This window comes from Vombatus ursinus, unplaced genomic scaffold (genome assembly GCF_900497805.2).
Source record: "Vombatus ursinus unplaced genomic scaffold, bare-nosed wombat genome assembly UNPS02014772.1, whole genome shotgun sequence".
NCBI classification, from domain to species: Eukaryota; Metazoa; Chordata; class Mammalia; order Diprotodontia; family Vombatidae; genus Vombatus; species Vombatus ursinus.
In genome coordinates this window covers 35,642,209-35,661,927 of record NW_020954550.1, presented here as the reverse complement: position 1 = coordinate 35,661,927, position 19,719 = coordinate 35,642,209, and the positions used below count along the sequence as shown (strand labels likewise).

General features: G+C 39.2%; 1 protein-coding gene across 5 annotated transcripts in view; it reads left to right on the top strand.

Annotated features, from left to right (window-relative positions):
- OSMR (oncostatin M receptor) overlaps positions 1–19,719 on the top strand; it is a 75,744-nt gene that overhangs the window by 49,132 nt on the left and 6,893 nt on the right. For all 5 annotated transcript variants that reach the window (XM_027863499.1, XM_027863498.1, XM_027863500.1 and 2 more), the window contains 8 exons: positions 504–655; positions 2,461–2,603; positions 3,204–3,345; positions 7,108–7,184; positions 11,682–11,904; positions 16,755–16,940; positions 17,542–17,646; positions 19,082–19,261. In XM_027863499.1, coding sequence (XP_027719300.1) covers positions 504–655; positions 2,461–2,603; positions 3,204–3,345; positions 7,108–7,184; positions 11,682–11,904; positions 16,755–16,940; positions 17,542–17,646; positions 19,082–19,261 — 1,208 coding nt within the window. The remainder of the gene's footprint in view (positions 1–503; positions 656–2,460; positions 2,604–3,203; positions 3,346–7,107; positions 7,185–11,681; positions 11,905–16,754; positions 16,941–17,541; positions 17,647–19,081; positions 19,262–19,719) is intronic.

The window sequence follows — 19,719 nt, the reverse complement described above, 5'->3', positions numbered from 1 at the left end:
CTGTGAAAATTACAAAGTTCTTTAACCAATAGAAAGTAAGGGAAGTCCTAACAATCCATGAGGACAAAACAGGAGGCACCTTATTGTTAAATGACTAACAGTTATATAGTGCTTTTCTCATTTGATCCTCACAACAACCCAGTGCTATTATTATCCTTATTTTATAGATAAGGAAACTGAGGCAGACACAGCTTAAGGAATAGGGTCATAGAGCTATTAAATGTCTGGTGTAGGATTTGATTTCAGATCTTGCTCATTTCCAGGCTCAGTGCTCTATCCAGTGTACCACTTCGTTGCCTCTGTAAAAATGTAAAATTTGCAAAAGTCAAATTGCTTGAAATTCTGTTTTTATTGTCCATAGTTTTCAGTGTGGGAATGACTGGACATCTGCCACTGCTCCCAGTAATACAATATGGAACATTCTGGATATGCTCCTTAGGCAGGAGCAGGTATGCTTTGACCAAAATGATATTATTGTCATTATTTATTTGTTTGTTTTAAAGGTTTTCCCAGAAAAAGGTTAATTGTGTTCACAGAAATTGGTGTGCCTGGCAACTAGCCCCAGACATGCAGGATACGTATAACTTCACACTGATGGCTGAAAATAAACTAAGAAAGAGAAGAACCAGCACTTTCTTTAATGTGAACCAACAAGGTGAAAATGTGGATAGCAAAGTAAACTATGATCTCTCTCTCCAGATCTTTACCCACCATATAATATGCTCTCTCTTGCTCTCTCTCTCTCTTTCCATTTCTCTCTCTCTCACTCTATACATGTATACATATATATAATATATGTGTGTGTGTATACACACACACACACACACACACATATACATACACATGTATATGTATGTGTAAATACGTTCATTTCTCCTGCTACAAGGTACGGTGAAAAGGGGACTGACTCCAGCATCAGAGGACCTATATTTCCATCTGCACTGTTAGGCTTATTACTTATGTGACCTTGGACAAATCACTTAACTTCCCTGGGCTACTGTTCATTGCCTCATCTGTAAAATGAGGAAGGAGGGGTTGAACTACATTTAGGGCTCTGAGGTGTCTTCCAGCTCAGCTATGAATGATCCTAGGATCAGGTTTCTCTTAAGTCAAGTTTGAATGTTATCAGTCCTCCATTTCTTAATAACCTTTTCCTCTCACTGGAAAGGTATAAGCAACAATCCTTCCCCTACTCATAATCTTCTCTTCCAGCTCAGTTATCATGTTATTTTGATTTGCCAAACAATTCCCTTATAAGCATTGTGCTTTAATAATGCCATAGTTGTTGTAGAAATCCTTTTTTGGGGGGGGGGGTGGAGAAGGGAAGATGTTTTCCAAAAAGAAGATAACATGTACCTATTGTCATTTGCTTATTTGAAAGGAGATATTTGACTAGTTTTTATGCTAAGATACCAAAAGTTAAGTCAAGTCAACAAGCATTAGTTAAATACTATGTGCTATTATTAGTGATTTAGAGCATTTTAAAAGTATAACTATTATTGAATTTCTTCCTCTGAAAATTGCCTGTTTATATCCTTTGACCATTTATCCAATTACAGGATGGCTCTTTTTTTTTTTTACTTTTTTGTGAGGCAATTGGGGTTAAGTGACTTGCCCAGGGTCACAGAGCTAGTCAAGTATCTGAGGTGGGATTTGAACTCAGGTCCTCCTGACTCCAAGGTCAGACCTCTATCCACTGCGCCACCTAGCTGCCCCAAGAATGGCTCATTTCCTTGTAAATTTGATTCATTTTTTTTTATCTACCTTAGAAATAAAACCTTTATCAGAGAAACTTGTTACAAAGATTTTTTCCCAGCTTCCTGCTTTTCTTCTAATTTTAGCTGCATTGGTTTTGTTTGTGCAAAATCTTTTTAATTTTATTTAATCAAAATTATCTGTTTTGCCTCCTGTGAACCTTTCTAGCTCTTGTTTGGTCATGAATTCTTCCCCTATCCATAAATCTTCCATGTTCCTCTAATTTGCTTATAATGTCATCCTTTATGTTTAAATCACTTGCCCATTTTGAGCTTATCTTGGTATACAATGAGATGTTGGTCTCTACCTAGTTTCTGTCATACTACTTTCCAGTTTTCTCAATAGTTTTTATTGAAAGGAGAATTCTTGCTCCAAAAGCTGAAATCTTTGAGTTTATCAAACATTAGCTTACTTTGCTCATTTATTTGCTTTTGAAAAACTGTATGCTTGATCTGTTCCACTGATCAATCCTTCTGTTTCTCACCCAGTACCAAAGGCATGGTTTTGATGACTACAGTTTTATAGTATAGATTGGTCTGATACTACTAGACCCCCTTCCTTTTCATTTTTCTTAAGATGGCTTTCTAGCCACTATGCTAAGGGAATATTTATTTACTTTTATATACCAAATGTAGTAGGAATTTGGGTTTCCTACTTGAAGAACACATGTTGGATCTATATTCATGTTTTTTACTCTCTTGACAGTTCAACCAAAATTTGTTGGTGAAATATCTATTGAAAATGTAGATGCCACAGAGGCAACATTGAGATGGCAAATTATTCCCAATCAAAAAAACCTCACTTTTTTGTGTCAGATTGAAGTCTACGATAATGAAAAAGGAATAGAGGTAAGAGATGGTCCTTGGCTCATGGAATTGAACTGTTAAAAGTTATTTAGACTTTTCCTCTTGACCTCTGGTATCAAAGGATATATGGTGTGGCAGGATCTCCACTGAAAAGCCTCTGTAATTAATTTCTCATAGTTGAGAGATTTCAGTCCCAATCAGGATAGGTCTGATCAGAGTTGTAACTGGGAACTTTTGTGTCAGGGTCATGGATCAGAAAATGCCCGTGGGGCAAAGGCAATAAATGGCGCCTTATTTCTTTGCCAGTGAGAAGGGCAAGACATTGGTTTATGGAGGGAAGACAGAGATCTTGGGACCCTGATAGGAAGGCACTTTGGGGGATGGTGAGGACAAGGTGCAGGGGAAATTCACCCCAGGATGACATCTGTCAGTTTTCTATTTTTAATAATTATAATTGCTAACTGGGTGCTAAGTTCTATAGCTTCAATGATACCAAAGGACCAAAAGTGCTGTCAAGATACTCTAAATTTCATATCCTAGGACAAGACCCCAGTTATCCTGCCTTAGCTATGGCTCTGGATCTAGCTTCAGCTTTAGGAAAATGCATATTCACATAAGCTTTGTTCTTCTTTGATTTACCAGTACAACACTTCCAACTCTGAATTCACTTTAAGTGGATTGCAACCTTATACAGCACATTCAGTTCGAGTACGCTGCTGCATAGCCTCCCACTTTTGGAAATGGAGTGAATGGAACAGCAAAAACTTCACCACAAAGGAAGACAGTAAGTTTGATCCATTAGCATGCAACTCCAAGACATTTGTTGCTTGAGACTTGCGTGCAAGCTCGTGGTACTACCTAAAACTTAAATAATGAGAGGAAAGCATTAGGGTGTTGTGGTCTAATTGACATATTTCTAAAGACATTTCCTATATCAAATATGTATTTTTTTTTAAAATGAGGGGAGAAGTGGAGGGTAGAAACCCCCCCCCATGAGGAAATATCTTCAATCAATTCAGATCTATAGCTACTCTGCCACTTCCTGCTGCAGGGAACTGCCTGGGGCTGTGAGAAGCTGAATGACACTCTGGATCACATAGTCAGTAGGTGTCAGGCAGGACTTGAACCTAGGTCTTCTTGGCTCTGTGGATGGTTCTCTGTAGGCATTATGCAAAATGAATATTAATTCACTTTTACATAACATTTTGAGATTTGCAAAGCCCTTTCCTCATAACAGAAATAAGCAGTATAAAAGTTTTATATTCCCTTTTTACAGATGAAAACCTGTAGCACAGACAGTTGAGTGAAAAGTCATGCTTATTAAGTGCCTCTTTTTCAGTCACGTCCAACTCTTTGTGACCCTATTTGGGGTTTTCTTAGCAAAGATACTGGAGTGGTTTGCTATTTCCTTCTCCAGCTCATTTTATAAATGAGGAAACCGAGGCAAACAGGGTGAAGTGACTTACCTAGGGTCATACAGCTAGTGAATGTCTGAGGCCACATTTGAACTCAGAAATATGAGTTTTTCTGACTTCAGGCCCACCACTTTATCCACTGTGCCACCTAGTTACCCCATATTAAGAGCCTACTATATACCATATATGGTGCTGGAGATGCAGATAATAAAAATAAAACAACCCCTGCCCACAAGAAACTTACATTCTTTTTTTTTTAAATTAATTTTTAGTTTTCAGCTTACGTTCTAACAGAGAAAGACAACAGAGGGGTGGTGACCAGGGAGGATGATTATGCTCTGTGATGTCACTTGCAGGGCTAGTATATACAATTAGAAAGCAATTGATTGGCATGGATTTTCTAGGAACAGTAATATGCATGTGATGACTGTTCCCAGAGCTAGGAAGAGGAAAGGGGCAAAATCCCTGGCCAGAGGAGCAACGGGGGTGGCTGTGGGTGAGGCTAGTTAAGGGTAATGAAGGCTCCCTAGCCAGCACTTAAACTCTGATCTTCTACTTCTTTCTCTGCTACATCACACTTGACTCTCAGTGTAAGTTGTAGCTAAAGATGGATGCACTCCCTGAGATGTTAATGAACACAGGGGCTTTCTTTTCTTTCTTGCCCTTGATTGGATCCTTAAGGCTTCTCTGGTTGCTTCTGTTGCTTTGAGTGTTTTTGGAACCAACAGCCATTTATTTATTGGGTATATAAGGAATAATAGAAGCTGAAAAATAGGAACCCCATTAGCAGTTCCCTGTGGTACCACTTTAGGTTGTGAATGTTCAGAATCTCTCCTGTTACTATCAAAGCCTTGATACCAATCCCCGTAACAGCCAGATAACTTTCCCCAGGATGATGACTAATAAATGGAACATTTCCTTAGCAGTGACCCTATCCCACCCAAATAATCATAGAATCAAAGATCTTAGAGCTTGCTTTAGTCCAGCCTCTCAGGTAAGGTAGTGTATTTCCATTTCATCGGATGTGGCTCAGACAAAAATAATTAGTGATTTACTTAGGGTCATGTACTATAGCCTGTAACCTAAAGGGAAAGCAAGTCCTGGGTGTCCTTCTTCCTAGTACAGTTTATTAGAAACATTGTAAGAAGAAAGGAGAGTTAGTGATATTTTTTTTCAAGTTGGTAGATCTCTTGATTTTCTGTCACAGGAGATCATTTTAATAAAAGATTATTGAGCCATTTACAAAGTACTAAACAAAGCAAAGAACTTATAACTGGGTTTTTTTCCTCATCCGTTGAATTTTTTAAAAATCTCAGATAGACAGAGATTTCATTCTTGTTTTCTAGGCACTTTACAGATGCATGCTCTGAGGTTTATAACTTCCAAAAATGAAACTCAAAGTGCAGGTTTTGTTTGGAGCTAAAAGAATTGATTTCTCATGCTTACGTAGTCAGCCACAGGTGGAGTAGTTTTTTTTTTAATACTAATTTCACTGCGAAGATTGTGAAATTTGGACAGGGATGCAGATAACAAGAGCAGAGGACTTTTCAGCTCTGACCCCTCCTGGCTTCCCATTAAGCATCTGTACAGTGTCTTTGAGGCCAATATGCACCTTTTCTACTTTTAGACATCAAGGAAAGGAACAATGGTGGTCTGCCACCCTTAAGGATTCTGGCATCATGGGAATTTATCTGACTTACTTTCTGCAGATTATCCAACCCTATTCAATAAATTCAATTTCATTCACTAAACATTAAGAACCTACTATGATTAAGGCATTGTGTGGGGTTCTAGGAATACAAAGGCAAAAACAAAGCAGCACCTACCTATATTTATGGAGTTTACATTCTTTCTTCTAAAGAAAAAAAAACTTTATTGATGTCTTTTGTTTTTACCCCACTATCATTTCCAGATATACACACCCTCTCGTTCCATTATTCCCCCTGACACACACACACCCCCCAATTGAATCCTTTCTCATAAGAAAAAAAAAACAATACATTGTATTTGACAATGTATGTAACATTCCGCCCTCCTATCTTCCCACCTCTTTGAGGAGAGGGAAGTGTTTCATTACCTATTCTCCAGACCATTATTGGTTTTCCATTCATTCAAGAGTTCATCTTTTTCTGGAGATTTTTTTCATTTTCATCATTGTAGTCATTGTTTATATTCTTCTCCCATTTCTTCTTATTTCACTTTATGTTAGTTGATACAAATCTTTCCCTGTTTCTCTGAATTCCGTACATTGATCAATTCTTACTACACATTAATATTTCATTCCATTCATTTTCCCACTTTGTTTAGACATTGCCTAGTTGATGGGCAACTAGCTTGCTTCTAATTCTTTGTTATGACAAAAAGTACTGATAAGAATTTTTATCTATATTGGAACTTCATGTCTTTGACAGAAATTTACACTCTTCAGAAGCACAAATCCTTAAGGTTAATTCCAGTTGTCATTTAAGTTGTAAAACCTAATATCTACAATGGACCTTAGAGGTCATTTAGTCCAAGCTCCTCATTTTATAACTGAAAAAAAAAAAACTACCCTGCTCCATTCCCTTGATTCTTGAAAACCATGTTCTCAGCTGAGAATGAGGGCAGTGCCATTGGAATTTCAAAAGTGTTTATAGCCCATTGATTGTGACTTTTTCCTCTGAGATCAGAGTAAAGGAGGAGAGTTGGGTTTTAGTCGGGGATGATACAGAGTTGATTTGGAAGGTAAAGTTGGTGAGAAGAGGGAACTCAAAATGGATTGCTTTGATTTTCTCACTGAAGTATTTGGTGAGGTTCACTGCTAAGATATGACGAAGGGGACAGGATAGGTGGCTTGAAGAGAGAAAAGATTTGGTATAAATGCTGATGGTACTGAGGTAATCAAGGAAGTGTGCAGCAGTCAAAAATCAGTTGAGACTTTATAGTAGAAATTTTAATGGATCCAATTAGAATGTTGTTGGGTTTGTTTGTTTTCCCCCTCTCCTCCTTCAGTGTTCAGCAGCATACATAGATGAGCAGAGAAATTGGATGGTAGGAGGTTGGACAAAATTTCCTTTTCTGAACTAGAAATAGCCTGAATGTCTTGCTATGTGTACCCGGTATAACCTGCAAACTTCTTTGGTTTATTTCAGCTCCCTCAGGGGCTCTCAATATCTGGAGAATTGTGGAACCAGTTTCAGGAGGATACAATGTGAAAATATTCTGGAAGGTAAGTTGTCTTCCACTCAGGTTTCCAAATGCTTTCTGGACAGCTTCCCCTGGATGTTCCATGGGTACTCTAAGGTTAACATATATGAAACTTAATTCATCATTTTTTCTCCAGAACCAGTCCCTTTTCCTGACTTTCTTATTTACTATCAAAAGTATCCCCATTTTTCCCAGTGCTTGTAACTCCAGTGACATCTTTGACTCTCTGCCCACTTCACCTCCACCCCTGCAATATTCAATCACTTACCAAGTTGTGTTTCTTCATTATCTCTCACATCTGTTCCCTTCTTACCTTTGTCACTACCAGTACCCTAGATATCCTCTTAGTATGCCTAGACTGCTGCAATAGCCTCTTAGCAGTTCTCTCATTCTAGTTATTTCCCTCCTTTAGATCACCCTAGATTAATCTTCCAGATGGACAGTTTTGATCATTTCATTCTCCCAACTCATTGCAGTACTGGGGGAAAAAGGACAGAATTTGGAGTCAGATGTCCTGGGTTCAAATCTCAGCTCTGCTCCTTACCACCTCTGTGATCTTGGGCAAATTACTTCTCCTTTCTGGACCTTAGTTACTCATTCACAAAAAGGAAGACCAGGTGGTCCACTGGACCAGGTGACCTCTAACACCTCTTCTGCCTCTAAATCTATGCCCTTATGAATAATATATCCTTGCTAAGGACAATAAAATAGGATTCTAAAAGATACATTGGAGGTAAGAAGATCAAAGAAGGGCTACCCCTGTTGTTCAGATTAAGTGAGATGATAACAGACAGTGAAAAAAGAAAACTGCTCAATAATGTTTTTATTCTTTCTCTGCCAAGGAGGATGGCACCAGAAAGCACAGATAAATGAGGAGGTAGGAGGACATAACTAAACTTCCTTCAATGAGTTTAAATCACTAGGTCCGAATAAACTACACACCAGAGTTCTGAAAGAACAAATGGATATGGTAGCTGAATTGCCATTGGTAATCTATGAAAAGTCATGGATGAGGGAAGAGATACAAGAATGGAAAATGTGTTGCTGTTGTTGTTTTCAAAAAACAGAAGAAAGGCATTTTTATATTATAGACTAGTGAACTTGGTTTTAATTGTTGGCAAAATTAAATCATTGAAGGCAAAGTTTGTGAGCATTTAGAAAGGGAAGCAGCAATCACTAAGAGCCAGAGTATCTTTTTTTTTTCCCTTTCCACATGGATGTTTAATGACGGAAAAGAACAAGTCCACAGCAGAGAAGAATTAATGATTAATTATCAGTAAGGATCTTATAAAGGACTCTAGGGTAAAGGAGGACCTTTTATCCTTTGCTTTAAGTAAGGTATATTGCTTTCATTGAAAACAGGGATGGCTATAAATGAGTGAATATGTATTTAATTTGTTGTGAGTGTGCTTGAATTTACAAGAAAAATCAAAACAACTAAGTAAGTTCCTGAAATGGCACACATAAGCCAGACAGCTATAAGCCAGGGTCTTATTCAAACTCATTTGTGATTATCCTTTATGATAGAAGGGATATACTTCATGCATTTTCTAATTATTTTCCACTATAAGCAATCTGGAATAGAGAGATTCAGTCCAAGATTATCCATCTAGCTATCTAATCTAATCTAACTGAATACTGATCTTTATTCTTTTTTTAATATTTTATTTTTCCCCAATAGCATGTTAAAACAATTTTTTTTAAGTTTGAGTTCCAAATTCTATCCTTCCCTTCCTCCCTCCCCTCCTTTCCTGATCTTTCCTCTTCCTGGAAGCCTTTCCAATACTTGAAGGCAGCTACCATGTCTCTTTACCACCTCCCTTCCCACTCCATTCCAGCCCTCTACCAAGCCCTTTCTGTCTAGGTTAAAGATTCCAAGTTTCCAATCAGCTCTACATGGCTTGCGTTGCAGTAACCATTCAGGTCACTCTCTTTTGGAAGTACTCCAACTTGTCAACGTCCTTCCTAAAAGGAGGCTTTCAGAAGTGAGACTATTATTTCTTTTATTTTGTACACACAAAGACTGCTAGAAACCTGTGAGAGAAACCAAGCCAGAGGCCATGGAAGGCACAGCACAAGAAGCTCATGCACACAGCAGAAAAAAGGTCTCCCGAAGCCCAATCCCTAGCCATATCAAGAGACAGGGCCTGACCAACACCCAGGCAGTCCTAGTCCAACTCAGAGCCCAGGCAGCTAACCTAGCACCTAGGAAGAAAAAACACCTGAGGTTTTGCAGGAAGCCTGCTCCCAGTGATTCGACAACATCTGACAACAGTAAGGGTCTAAGTAGAGCCAACCAAGGGCTTAGACTATGAAATGAAGAGGAGATCAGGGGGCCAAGACCACAAACGTAAGTTGAGCCACTGGAAAACTTATCCCAAACCTAGGAGGGCAGAGGACAGGGCCCCATTTTAGCTACCCCATCCAGAATCAAGCAAGGCCTATCTACAGTATCCAAGACTACAGTGGAGAGCAGCATCTGACCCAAGCATAAAGATTTAATCTGGAAACCAAGCCTGGGGAAATGAGTAAGCAAAAGAAAATGCTTAACACAATGAAGAAATACTATGGATTTAGAGAAGACAAAGAGGTAAAGCTAGGTGATGGCCTCATGTTGTCCCAAGTCTCTATTTTTTGCTCCTTCCTTGCCCTTACCATATACAGACATACTTCATTGGATTGGGCTGCACTTTATTGCATTTCACAGATATTGCAAGGTTTTTACAAACCGAAGGTTTGTGGCAACCCTGCATTGGGCAAGTCTATTGGCCCCATTTTTCCAACAGCATGTGCTCACGTCATGTCTCTGTGTCACATTTTTGTAATTCTCACAATATTTCAAACTTTTTCATTATTATTATGACTGTTATGATGATCTGTGATCAGTGATCTTTGATGTTACTCCTGTAATTGTTTTGGAGCACCACAAACTTTGCCCATTTAAGACAGCAGACTTAATCGATAAATGTTGTGGGTATTCTGACTGCTCCACCTACTGACTATTCCCTCATCTCTGTCCCTCTCCTTGGGCCTTATTCCCTAAGAAACAACAGTATTGATATTAGGCCAATTAATAACTCTACAATGGCTTCTAAGTGTTCAAGTGAAAGGAAGAGTCAATTGATGTGGCAAATTTCACTGTTGCCTTATTTTAAGAAATTGCCATAGTCATCCCAAGGCAAGATCCTCCACCAGCAAAAAAATAACTACTCACTGAAGGCTCAGATGATGGTGAACATTTTTTAGCAATAAAGCATTTTTTTAATTAAGGTACTACTGTACACTTAATATACTGGAATATAGTGTAAAACTAATTTTGATATGCACTGGGAAACAAAAAAAATTTAATTTGCTTTACTGCAGTGGTCTGAAACCAAATATACATTATCTCCCAGGTATGCCTGTAGATTAGAAAGCTGAGAAGCAGAAATCATAGTATCTTAAGAGTTGAAAGAGACCCTAGAATTATCTAATCTAACCTCCCATCCAAGAGGGAATCTTATCTACTACATCTTTGACATAGAAGGTCATTCAGTTTCTGCTGAAATATCTTGCAAGGCAGCCCATATCCTTGTGGGACAGCTATCGTTATTTTTAAAAAATTCTTTACTGAGCAGAGATTATCCCAGAGCAAATCTATTCCCTTGTAGTCAAAAGTTTGAAAACAACCACGAGGTCAACCAATCTCTTCCACATGCTAAGAATCTCTGGTTAATTCAAAACTCTTCCTCATATAACATTGTTTCTAGAATTCTGACCATCCTGGCCACCCCTCCATCTGGTTGAACTCTGGTCATAAAACCACAGACCTTTTGAACTGGAAAGGATATCAGAGGCCAACTAATCCAATCCCCTCATTTTACAGACTAAGAAACTGAGGCCTAAAAAAAGTAGAAATGACTTTCCAGGATCATAGTGTGAGAAGGCACAAATTCAGCTCTTCTGATTCCAAGTCCAATGCTCTTACACCTTCTTCTTCCCAGTATTCCTGTTTTTCACTTGGCTGCCAGTTCTCAGATCAAAATAAGTGACTTATGACATAGTTTAGAAAACTATGCTCTGAATATATACAATGTAAACAGAAAGCACAACACAAAAAAGCAAAATTAAACACTGTGAATTTATAGTGACAGAGCTTGGCCAAGGAAAATAGGTGGGAGAATGCATCTCCCTTCACTGCAGAGGTGGAGAACAATGGATACGGAATATTGCACAGCATGTACTGCCAGACTCACTCAATATGTTCGTTAGTTTTGCTGTACTGATTTTTCCCCCATTAAAAAATATCTTTATTAGGTGTGGCTTGCTGGGTGGATGGGGGAGGATATTTTCAGAAATGAATGCAAAGTAAAAACAGAAGTATCAATGAAAATCATAAATATACAAACATATATTTGTATGTATGTGTGTATGTGATCTGGAAATATTTGAAATCTCTAAGGAGAAAAAAAATTTTTTTAGATGGTATGGCCTGTATAGTGAAGATCATTTTGAAATGGTTCTCAATATTTCTTTTCAGCCACTACCAACATTTCAAGCTAATGGAAAAATCTTGAATTATAGCATAGCTATGGAAACACTGGGGAAGGTGCCTAAGGTGGACATCTTTTTTTCTGACTCTGACAGTAACAGTACCGAAAAAATTATTGATGAACAGCCCTATCAAATCAGTGTTGCAGCCATCAATAGTGCTGGATCGTCTATTCCTTCAGTCATTGTGGTCTCTGGAAATACTGAAAAAAGTGAGTACATATCCTTTTTTAAAAAATCTCACAGAAAGTTATGATGATATCTATAGCCTTTGATTTTTACATAAAATGTTCTCTCAAATTGAAGAGGTAAAGAAAATTATTGTTAATTGTTTCTCTAACAACAACAACAAAGTTGTTAGTTGCTTCTTATCTTAGGTGGACCTTCTCATGGGTAGCAGGTTCAATTTTATTTCCATTTGGGAACATTTGTGCATATATTTACAGAGTACTTTGTAAGACACTGAAATGGAATAGCACAAAGTCTTTGCCCTCAAAGAACTTCCCCTTTAGTAAAAGGTTGAGATACATATACAAGAAATATATGGAGTCACTCACATGCTTATTGCCAGCCCTCCTATATCCCCATCACTGACTCTCTCTGTAGCTCTTTTCCCCTCAACCTTCCTCAAGCATGCAGATCAAGGTTGGGTGGGGGAGATGGGGCTACAAATCACTACCCTCAGGATCCTTGTGGGTAACTATACCTACAAACGCTATTGCTCGAGCACCCAATGGCATATTTCCTATTTTAAAAAATAAAAAAAAATAGTCACCAATACTTATTAACCTTTATCAAAACATTTACTGAAAATGCAAAGACATAATATTTATATAACCTTGTGTCCATACACCTCAATCACATTCTTCCATCAATGCACTTAGTGTCCTTGGGGAGAGTGGGCATACATTAAAAGTACTAGAGTAGTAAAGCAGACATGTAGGAAATAAGACAGGGTAATTTAAAACTATGGAACTGTAGACTTCTGTATCTACTTTGTATCTTGGGAACTGTCCATAAAAGTTCCTCAAGGAGTGTGGCTTCTGTGTGAAACAGATACTTCCACAGTTGATTTTGTCCTCAGGGCCAAGCACGACAAATCTGATCCCTCAAATTATCTTTCTAACTACTTTTCTTACATGATTTGACAAAGATCTAGTGCTCTTCAGACCAGCACACAGAATCAGAGACCATCTTTCCTTTATCATTATATTCCTCTTGAATGGGGGACAGTCTTTCATTGCTGGATTTCAGTCACGTGAAGTGGGTCACATCCTACTTGACTGCTAGAAGTCATTCAAACTGGACAGGACATAAGAGAATGGAAGTGGGAGAACCCAGAACATCCTGAAGTATGGAAAGCTTAGCTGGTCCTGGAGGAGACAAATGTTCCATGACAAGGAGTGGTCTCCTTTTGAGAGAGGGCTGAGATGTGGAATTCATTCATACTGTTGTATCTTAAAGGAGGCGCTTGGATGGGAAGGGGGAACAGACTAATTGCCAGAGAGTGGCAATCAATAGTCTTATCTGTTCATAAGAGGAAGTGTGGTACAGTGGAAAGAGGATTGGTTCTCAAGTCAGAAGTTCTATTCAAATCCTACTTCTGATGCTTACTACTCTGTAGTAAGGACAAGTCACTTGACCTCCCAGACCTCAGTTTCTTTATCTGTAATGTAGCACCCCTTCTGAACATACTCCCCCACTTCCTACGCACATTTGTGGATTAGTTCTCCAGAAGATGGCTGACTACTATGTCCCTTCACAGTTCTAGGGGTATCACTATGGGGTTTGGTTTCTGGTACTATTGATCTCAAGCCCCAATCCTGTCTGCTTCCCTCCCCCCTAATATTGATTAACCAATTGATATTGATGAGTTTAGTGAGAAAGACATAGCAGGACTGAAGTTACAAAAAACATCTCCCAATCCAGGGGCATATTCTTGGTCCTTGGAAAGAATGGGCTCAAATTTAAGACACAGTGGTACTGAGGCACACATGGAGAGGACACAGACAGAGGGATATACTTTGCAACTTCTGTCCACAGGAGTTCTTGTGCAGTTCCCACCAAATTTGCTTCTGGGTGTAGTGTTGCTGCCACTCCCTTGTTCAGCTGGGCTAGCTCTTTGCAGGATGCATTGTCTTAATTCGCTGCTGGGCTCGGTCAAGCAGGTCACTTCTCAGAACTGGCTCCTCGCTGACTCCAACTACTGCTGACTCTAGCTGTCTCAGCTCCTGACTCTGGTTGCTAAGGGTGGCTTGTGGCTCTTCCAACCTTTCAAAGGTCAGAAGGTTACCTGGGCTGTTCCATCTCCAGGTACCCATTCGCCTATGATCAGGAAAGAATAAACACAAAAGAAATAAAAGAGACAAATGCACCGTGTATTCAGGGACACTTTTAGGCGCCTGAGTGGAAACTAGGGCAACTTGTCCTTCAGCCACCTGGTGGCTGATAAGCAATCTTCCTCACTTGAAAGCCACAAGGGAAGGGATAAGTGCAGAAAAGGGGCCCAAGGAGGGTTATATTGATTCTTTTCTATGGAAAATTAATTCTGGCTTTGTCCTCAGTCCTTCTAGCTCTGGAAGAAAGACAATTATAGAACTTATGATCATCATCTAACACCAATCCTTCAGTCATTCATAGTCAGAAGGAGACCCACCGAGCCTTCACATTTTGGGTTAGCAACAGCAAGAAATATTACATGTACTCAAATGACCGAACCCTTCAGTGCCTAGTTGTCCATCACATTACCACTAAGGGGCTGGACTGGATGGCTTCAAGGTCCCTGAAGCTTTAAAGCAACTAAATCCAGCCTCAGATACTTACTAGCTGCTGATCTTAGCAAGTCATTTAATTGCTACTTGCCTCAGTTTTCTCAACTGTAAAATGGAGATAGCTAATTCCCAGGAGTTAGTTAGCACCTAACTTATTCCAGGGCTGTTGTGAGAGTGAAATGAGATAATATTTGTAAAGCACTTAGCACAGTGCCTGGTAAATAGTAGGTATTATATAAATGCTAGCTCTCTGTCTGTGCACATATACGATCTTCACATATAGACATATAACTTCATATATAGATATATGTTACAACAGTCTCTAATTCACTTTATTACCCATATATTAATCCATGAGATGGCACATAGATATCTGATGCCACAAATATCAATTCTGCCCTTCTTTCTAGTCGTCTTTTGTGAATTACCAGATATATCTATTGCTAGTCTTCTTTCCATGTCATATCCATTCCTTTCTTACCTGGCTTGGTCATTGCACCTCTGCACGTCACTCTGTCCCCTTTCAGTATGAAGTCCCTCCCAATCAGATCAGCAAATCTCTCAGGCAGACATGTTCTCAGCCCCAAAGTCTACATTCTTGTATTTTAAACCATGGTCCGGAAGGCCACATCCTATCCTCCATTGCATCCTGAGATGACACTGAGGGTTTATAGATTAAGGGCCAGATCTAGGTCCTTAGAAGTTATCTTGTCCAACCCCTTTTACAGATGAGGCCCACAGAGGTCAAGTGATCCTTCTGTTAGTCAGTATTTAGTAAGCACCTACTGTATGCCAGGCATTGTGCTAAGTGCTGGGGATACAAGAAGTCCTTGTTCTTAGGAAACTCATGACCTAATGGGGGAGAAAATAACAAGCAAACGAATATGTACAAACAAGCTATATATGTGATAAATAGGAAGTGATTAAGAAAGGAAAGCCACTAGAGTTAAGAGGAGTTGAGGAAGGCTTCCTAGAAGGTGGGGTTTTAGTTGGGACTTCAAAGAAGCCAGGGAAGCCAATAAGCAGAGATGAAGATCGTTTCCCAAAATCATTATCATCAACATCATCATTATCATCATTTATATAGCAATTTAAAGTTTGTAAAACACTTTACAAAGGTCTTGTTTTACTTTCACCATAACCCTGGGAGATATGTGCCATTATTATCCCTATTTTTCAGATGAGGAAACTGAGGCCAAGAGGTTATGTGACTTTCCCAGGGTCACAAAAGCTAATAAGTATCTAAGGCTCAATTTGAACTCAGGTCTTCCTGATTCCAGGTTCAGAGCTCTATCCGCCATGACCTTTCTCACATTCCTCACATAGATAGTAAGGAGAGAGCTGGGATTCAAACTCAGATCCTTTGATTCCAAATCCAATACCCTTTTCACTGCATCTTCCAAGTCAACAGTTCATTTCCTAAACTCTTCTCTTTCTTAAATTCCATCTGCAGTTGTAGAAGTGATAAGGGATATCTGAAGGCCTCCTAGGACTCTCCATGAGTCAGCTATGTGGTGAGAGAAAGAAGCACCCAAAAGTGATGGAGCTCATTTATAAGCCTCTTGATACCCCTGCTCACCATACATCAGGTTCCAAAGAACCCTAATGTCCTGGGGCCTGTGTATATATCAGAGACACCTCTCCCTCCTTAAATGTTTCTAGAGCCCTTTAGGCAAACTGCTTTACCTCTCTGGGCCTCGGTGCCTTGTCGTCTTCTCTCTTTTCTATCCATATCACATTTTACCTTGTTTTTGTACTAGAATTTGTTGTTGTCATTGTTCAGTCTTGTCTGACTCTTCAAGACCCCATTTGGGGTTTTCCTTGCAAAGATACTGCAGTGGTTTGCCATTTCCTTCTGTAGCTCATTTTACAGATGAGGAAATTGAGGCAAACAGGGTTAAGTGATTTGCCTAGGGTCACACAGCTAGTAAGTGTCTGAGGCCAGATTTGAACTCAGGAAGATGAATTTTCCTGACTCCAAGTCCAGCACTCTGTCCACTGCACTACCCAGCTGCCCCTCCCCCCTTTTTTACCTTTTATCATGCCTATTCATGTACATGACATGTGTATTTTCTTATCCCTACTATATTTATAACCTGAAGGCAAGGACTGTTGTCATTTACCATCTTTGTATCCTTAGTACCTGGCTCAGTGCCTTGCATGTAGTAAGCACTGAATGTTTTGTCAATTTGAATATTTGTACTTGGATTTGAAATTATACTTTAAAAGTTCGTTTTTCTGGGAATTTAAAGTGTACAGTTCATTTAAATTGAGGCAACGTTTTCTTCAAGGCATACAAAACATAAAAGAAGATAGAGTTAATGGCACAAGGGATGGAATATATCTGTCTTGGAAACCTGACTCAGAAGAAACTGAAAGCTACGTTGTGGATTGGTGTAACTATCCCTGGGACGCAATCTGTGATTTCCAATGGCAGAAGTTCGGTTCCAATATCACTAGTGCAATCATCCGATCTGGTAAGGGCAACCTTCTCCATGTTAATTAATGTCTGACTAGAGGAAGTACATTCCCTTGCTAAGTCTGCCCACATTCTAAGCCCATTAAACTAGAACTTCTGAGCTGCCTCCCAGTCACCTTGGTTTGGCTTTCAACCACTCAGGTAAAGTGCACGGTGAGTGTTTGATGTTCCCAATATCTTATTTTAGGGGAAATGTATGCACTATCACTTCTCTGAAAGTTGACCTCTCATAGGGAATGCCTGGACTGAATCTTGGGCTTTGTTTTCCCACAGCCCTATGAGGATGATTCTGAGATTCTTCAGGTAGGACATAGTATATGTGCATACTATTTAAAATGTACTTAATTCTTTTATAATGAGGTGATGTCCATCTATATGGACATAAGGTGGGCACTGGTGTTGCTGCTGTCCTCCTTTAGATAGAACATCTTGAGTTGCCAAGATGTGGACCACAGAGTATGGAGACAGAATGCTTTACCAAAACTAGGCTAAAATACCTTAAACTAGAGGAAAATAACATAGATAAATATCTCTATTTGTTTTTCAGTAATAATGAAAATGCTACAGCTATCATTAAAAATCTCCCTCTGCATCCACAGCTGCTTTTCAGTCTGGAGTGAGATATAACTTTAAAATTTACGGGTTGTCTACAAAGCATGAACCTTATTTACTAGCGAAGAAAACAGGATATACTCAGGAGTTGGGTAAGTTAGAAAGATTTACTAGTTCTTGTGTGACTAACATATTCAGAATGGATCTCCTGGAAGTGAAAGATTTCAACCTCTAAACCATCCTTGTCTCATTTCCCCAGCCTCCCAGTCAGATTATTTTTTTAAGGTGTTGTCAGTATATACTGATAAGATCCTGACTGTCCTGGGTCCATATTTTACAGCTGGTAATTCCAGCAATATTAACTAGTTAACATTAACTTCACAGGGCAGCTAGGTGGCACAGTGAATACAGAGCCCTGGGTCTGGAGTCAGGAAGACCTAAGTTCAAACCAGCCTCAGACACTTACTAGCTGTGTGATCCTGGACAAGTCACCCCCCCCAAAAAACTTTCTATTTGCCTCAGTTTCCTCATCTGTAAACTGGGGATAATAGTATAGCATCTATGGGCTGCTAGGTGGTACAGTCAATAAAGCACCAGGCCTAGAGTCAGGAAGACCTGAGTTCAAATACAGCCTCAGACTGACCCTAGGTCACTTCACCCTGTTCACCTCAGTTTCCTCATCTGTAATGTGAACTGGAGAAGGAAATGGCAAACCACTCTCCAGTATCTTTACCAAGAAAACCCCAAATGAGTTCATGAAGAGTAGGACATGATCGAACAACAATCAGACCAAGGCATCCTTCAGACAGAAAAGGCCCTGGCCCTTTCCACATCCATTGCCTAACTTCATACTGCTATTATCTAGAAGATCTTTTCCCTTTGACTTTTTCTTCAACTTCTTCACTGGACGTCCTGTATCAGCTAGATCACATTCACAAAACAACATGATATAGTAGGGAAAACACTAGACTTGACCTCACTAACTTGCTGTGTGACTTATGGCAGTCACTTCATTATGCTGGACCTCAGTTTCCCTATCTGTAAAATGAAGAGGTTAGACTAGATTATCTCTAAGGAGCCTCTTCTAGCTCTAAATCCTGTTTCTAAGTCCACTGATGATTCCTCTACTCTACAGCTGCCTCTCATTTAGTTTGGCATAGGTACACACACACACACACACACACACACACACACACACACACACACACACGCTTCAAGGTCTTTTAGTTATCTCTAGAAACATTGTGGCATAGTGGATAGAATTCTGAAATAAATGCATCAGAAAGACTTGGGTTCAGATCCTGACTGGGATACTTATTAGCTGCAAGACTGTGACCAAATCATGTCACTTCTTTCAGCCTCTATTTCTTCATCTGTAAAGGGGGGATATTTATAGCAGCAACTTCACAAGAAAGAATGTACATATAGGATTTAACAACCTTAAAAGCATTATTTAAACATTACCTATTTTAATTCATTTTGTTTAAAATTTCATTACGTTTGTTCATGTAAAATGAGTGAAACGAAAGTATTCTAAAAAATCTAAAAAGGAAGAAACTTTTTCCCCCCACCAACTTCTTTTTCTAGCACTTGATTGCAAACCAGAGGTGACTGTTGACAATTTGGCTTCTACTTCATTGACCTTGAATTGGAAGGATAATTGCACGGATGAGCCGCAGTATGGCTTCTTTAAAGGGTACCATATTTATAAGAAACCTGAAGTGGAGGAGCCCTGCGACTCAGAAACAGAAAAGCAAGTTTTTTCAGGTAATATTTACTTGGACATGGAAAAGCTATCACCTCATTTTTTAATATATGAAAAATATTTGTCAGTTTAGAATGTGTCTTTTGATAGTGCCTCAGGTGAAGTTTGTCTTTGTACCATCTGTTAGAAAATAACTTAGTAATGGCCAAAGTTCTTAAGGATATCAAAGCTGCTTGTCTTTACAATGTTTGTATAGTATAAGTTGTTCCCCCAGTTCTGCTCACTTCATTCTGTATCAGTTTGTACAAGTATTCCCACATTTCTCTGAACCCATCTCTTTTCATCATTTCTTACATGCAATAACATTCCAGTACCATACTTGGTTCAGCTGTAACCCAGTTGAGGGGCACTAAGTTTCCACTTCTTTGTCACCAGCTACTCTAACCATGATGAAAAAGATATGATAGATTCAAGATACAGAATGAGACATCAGTTTTTGGATATGGGAATTTTTTTTGCT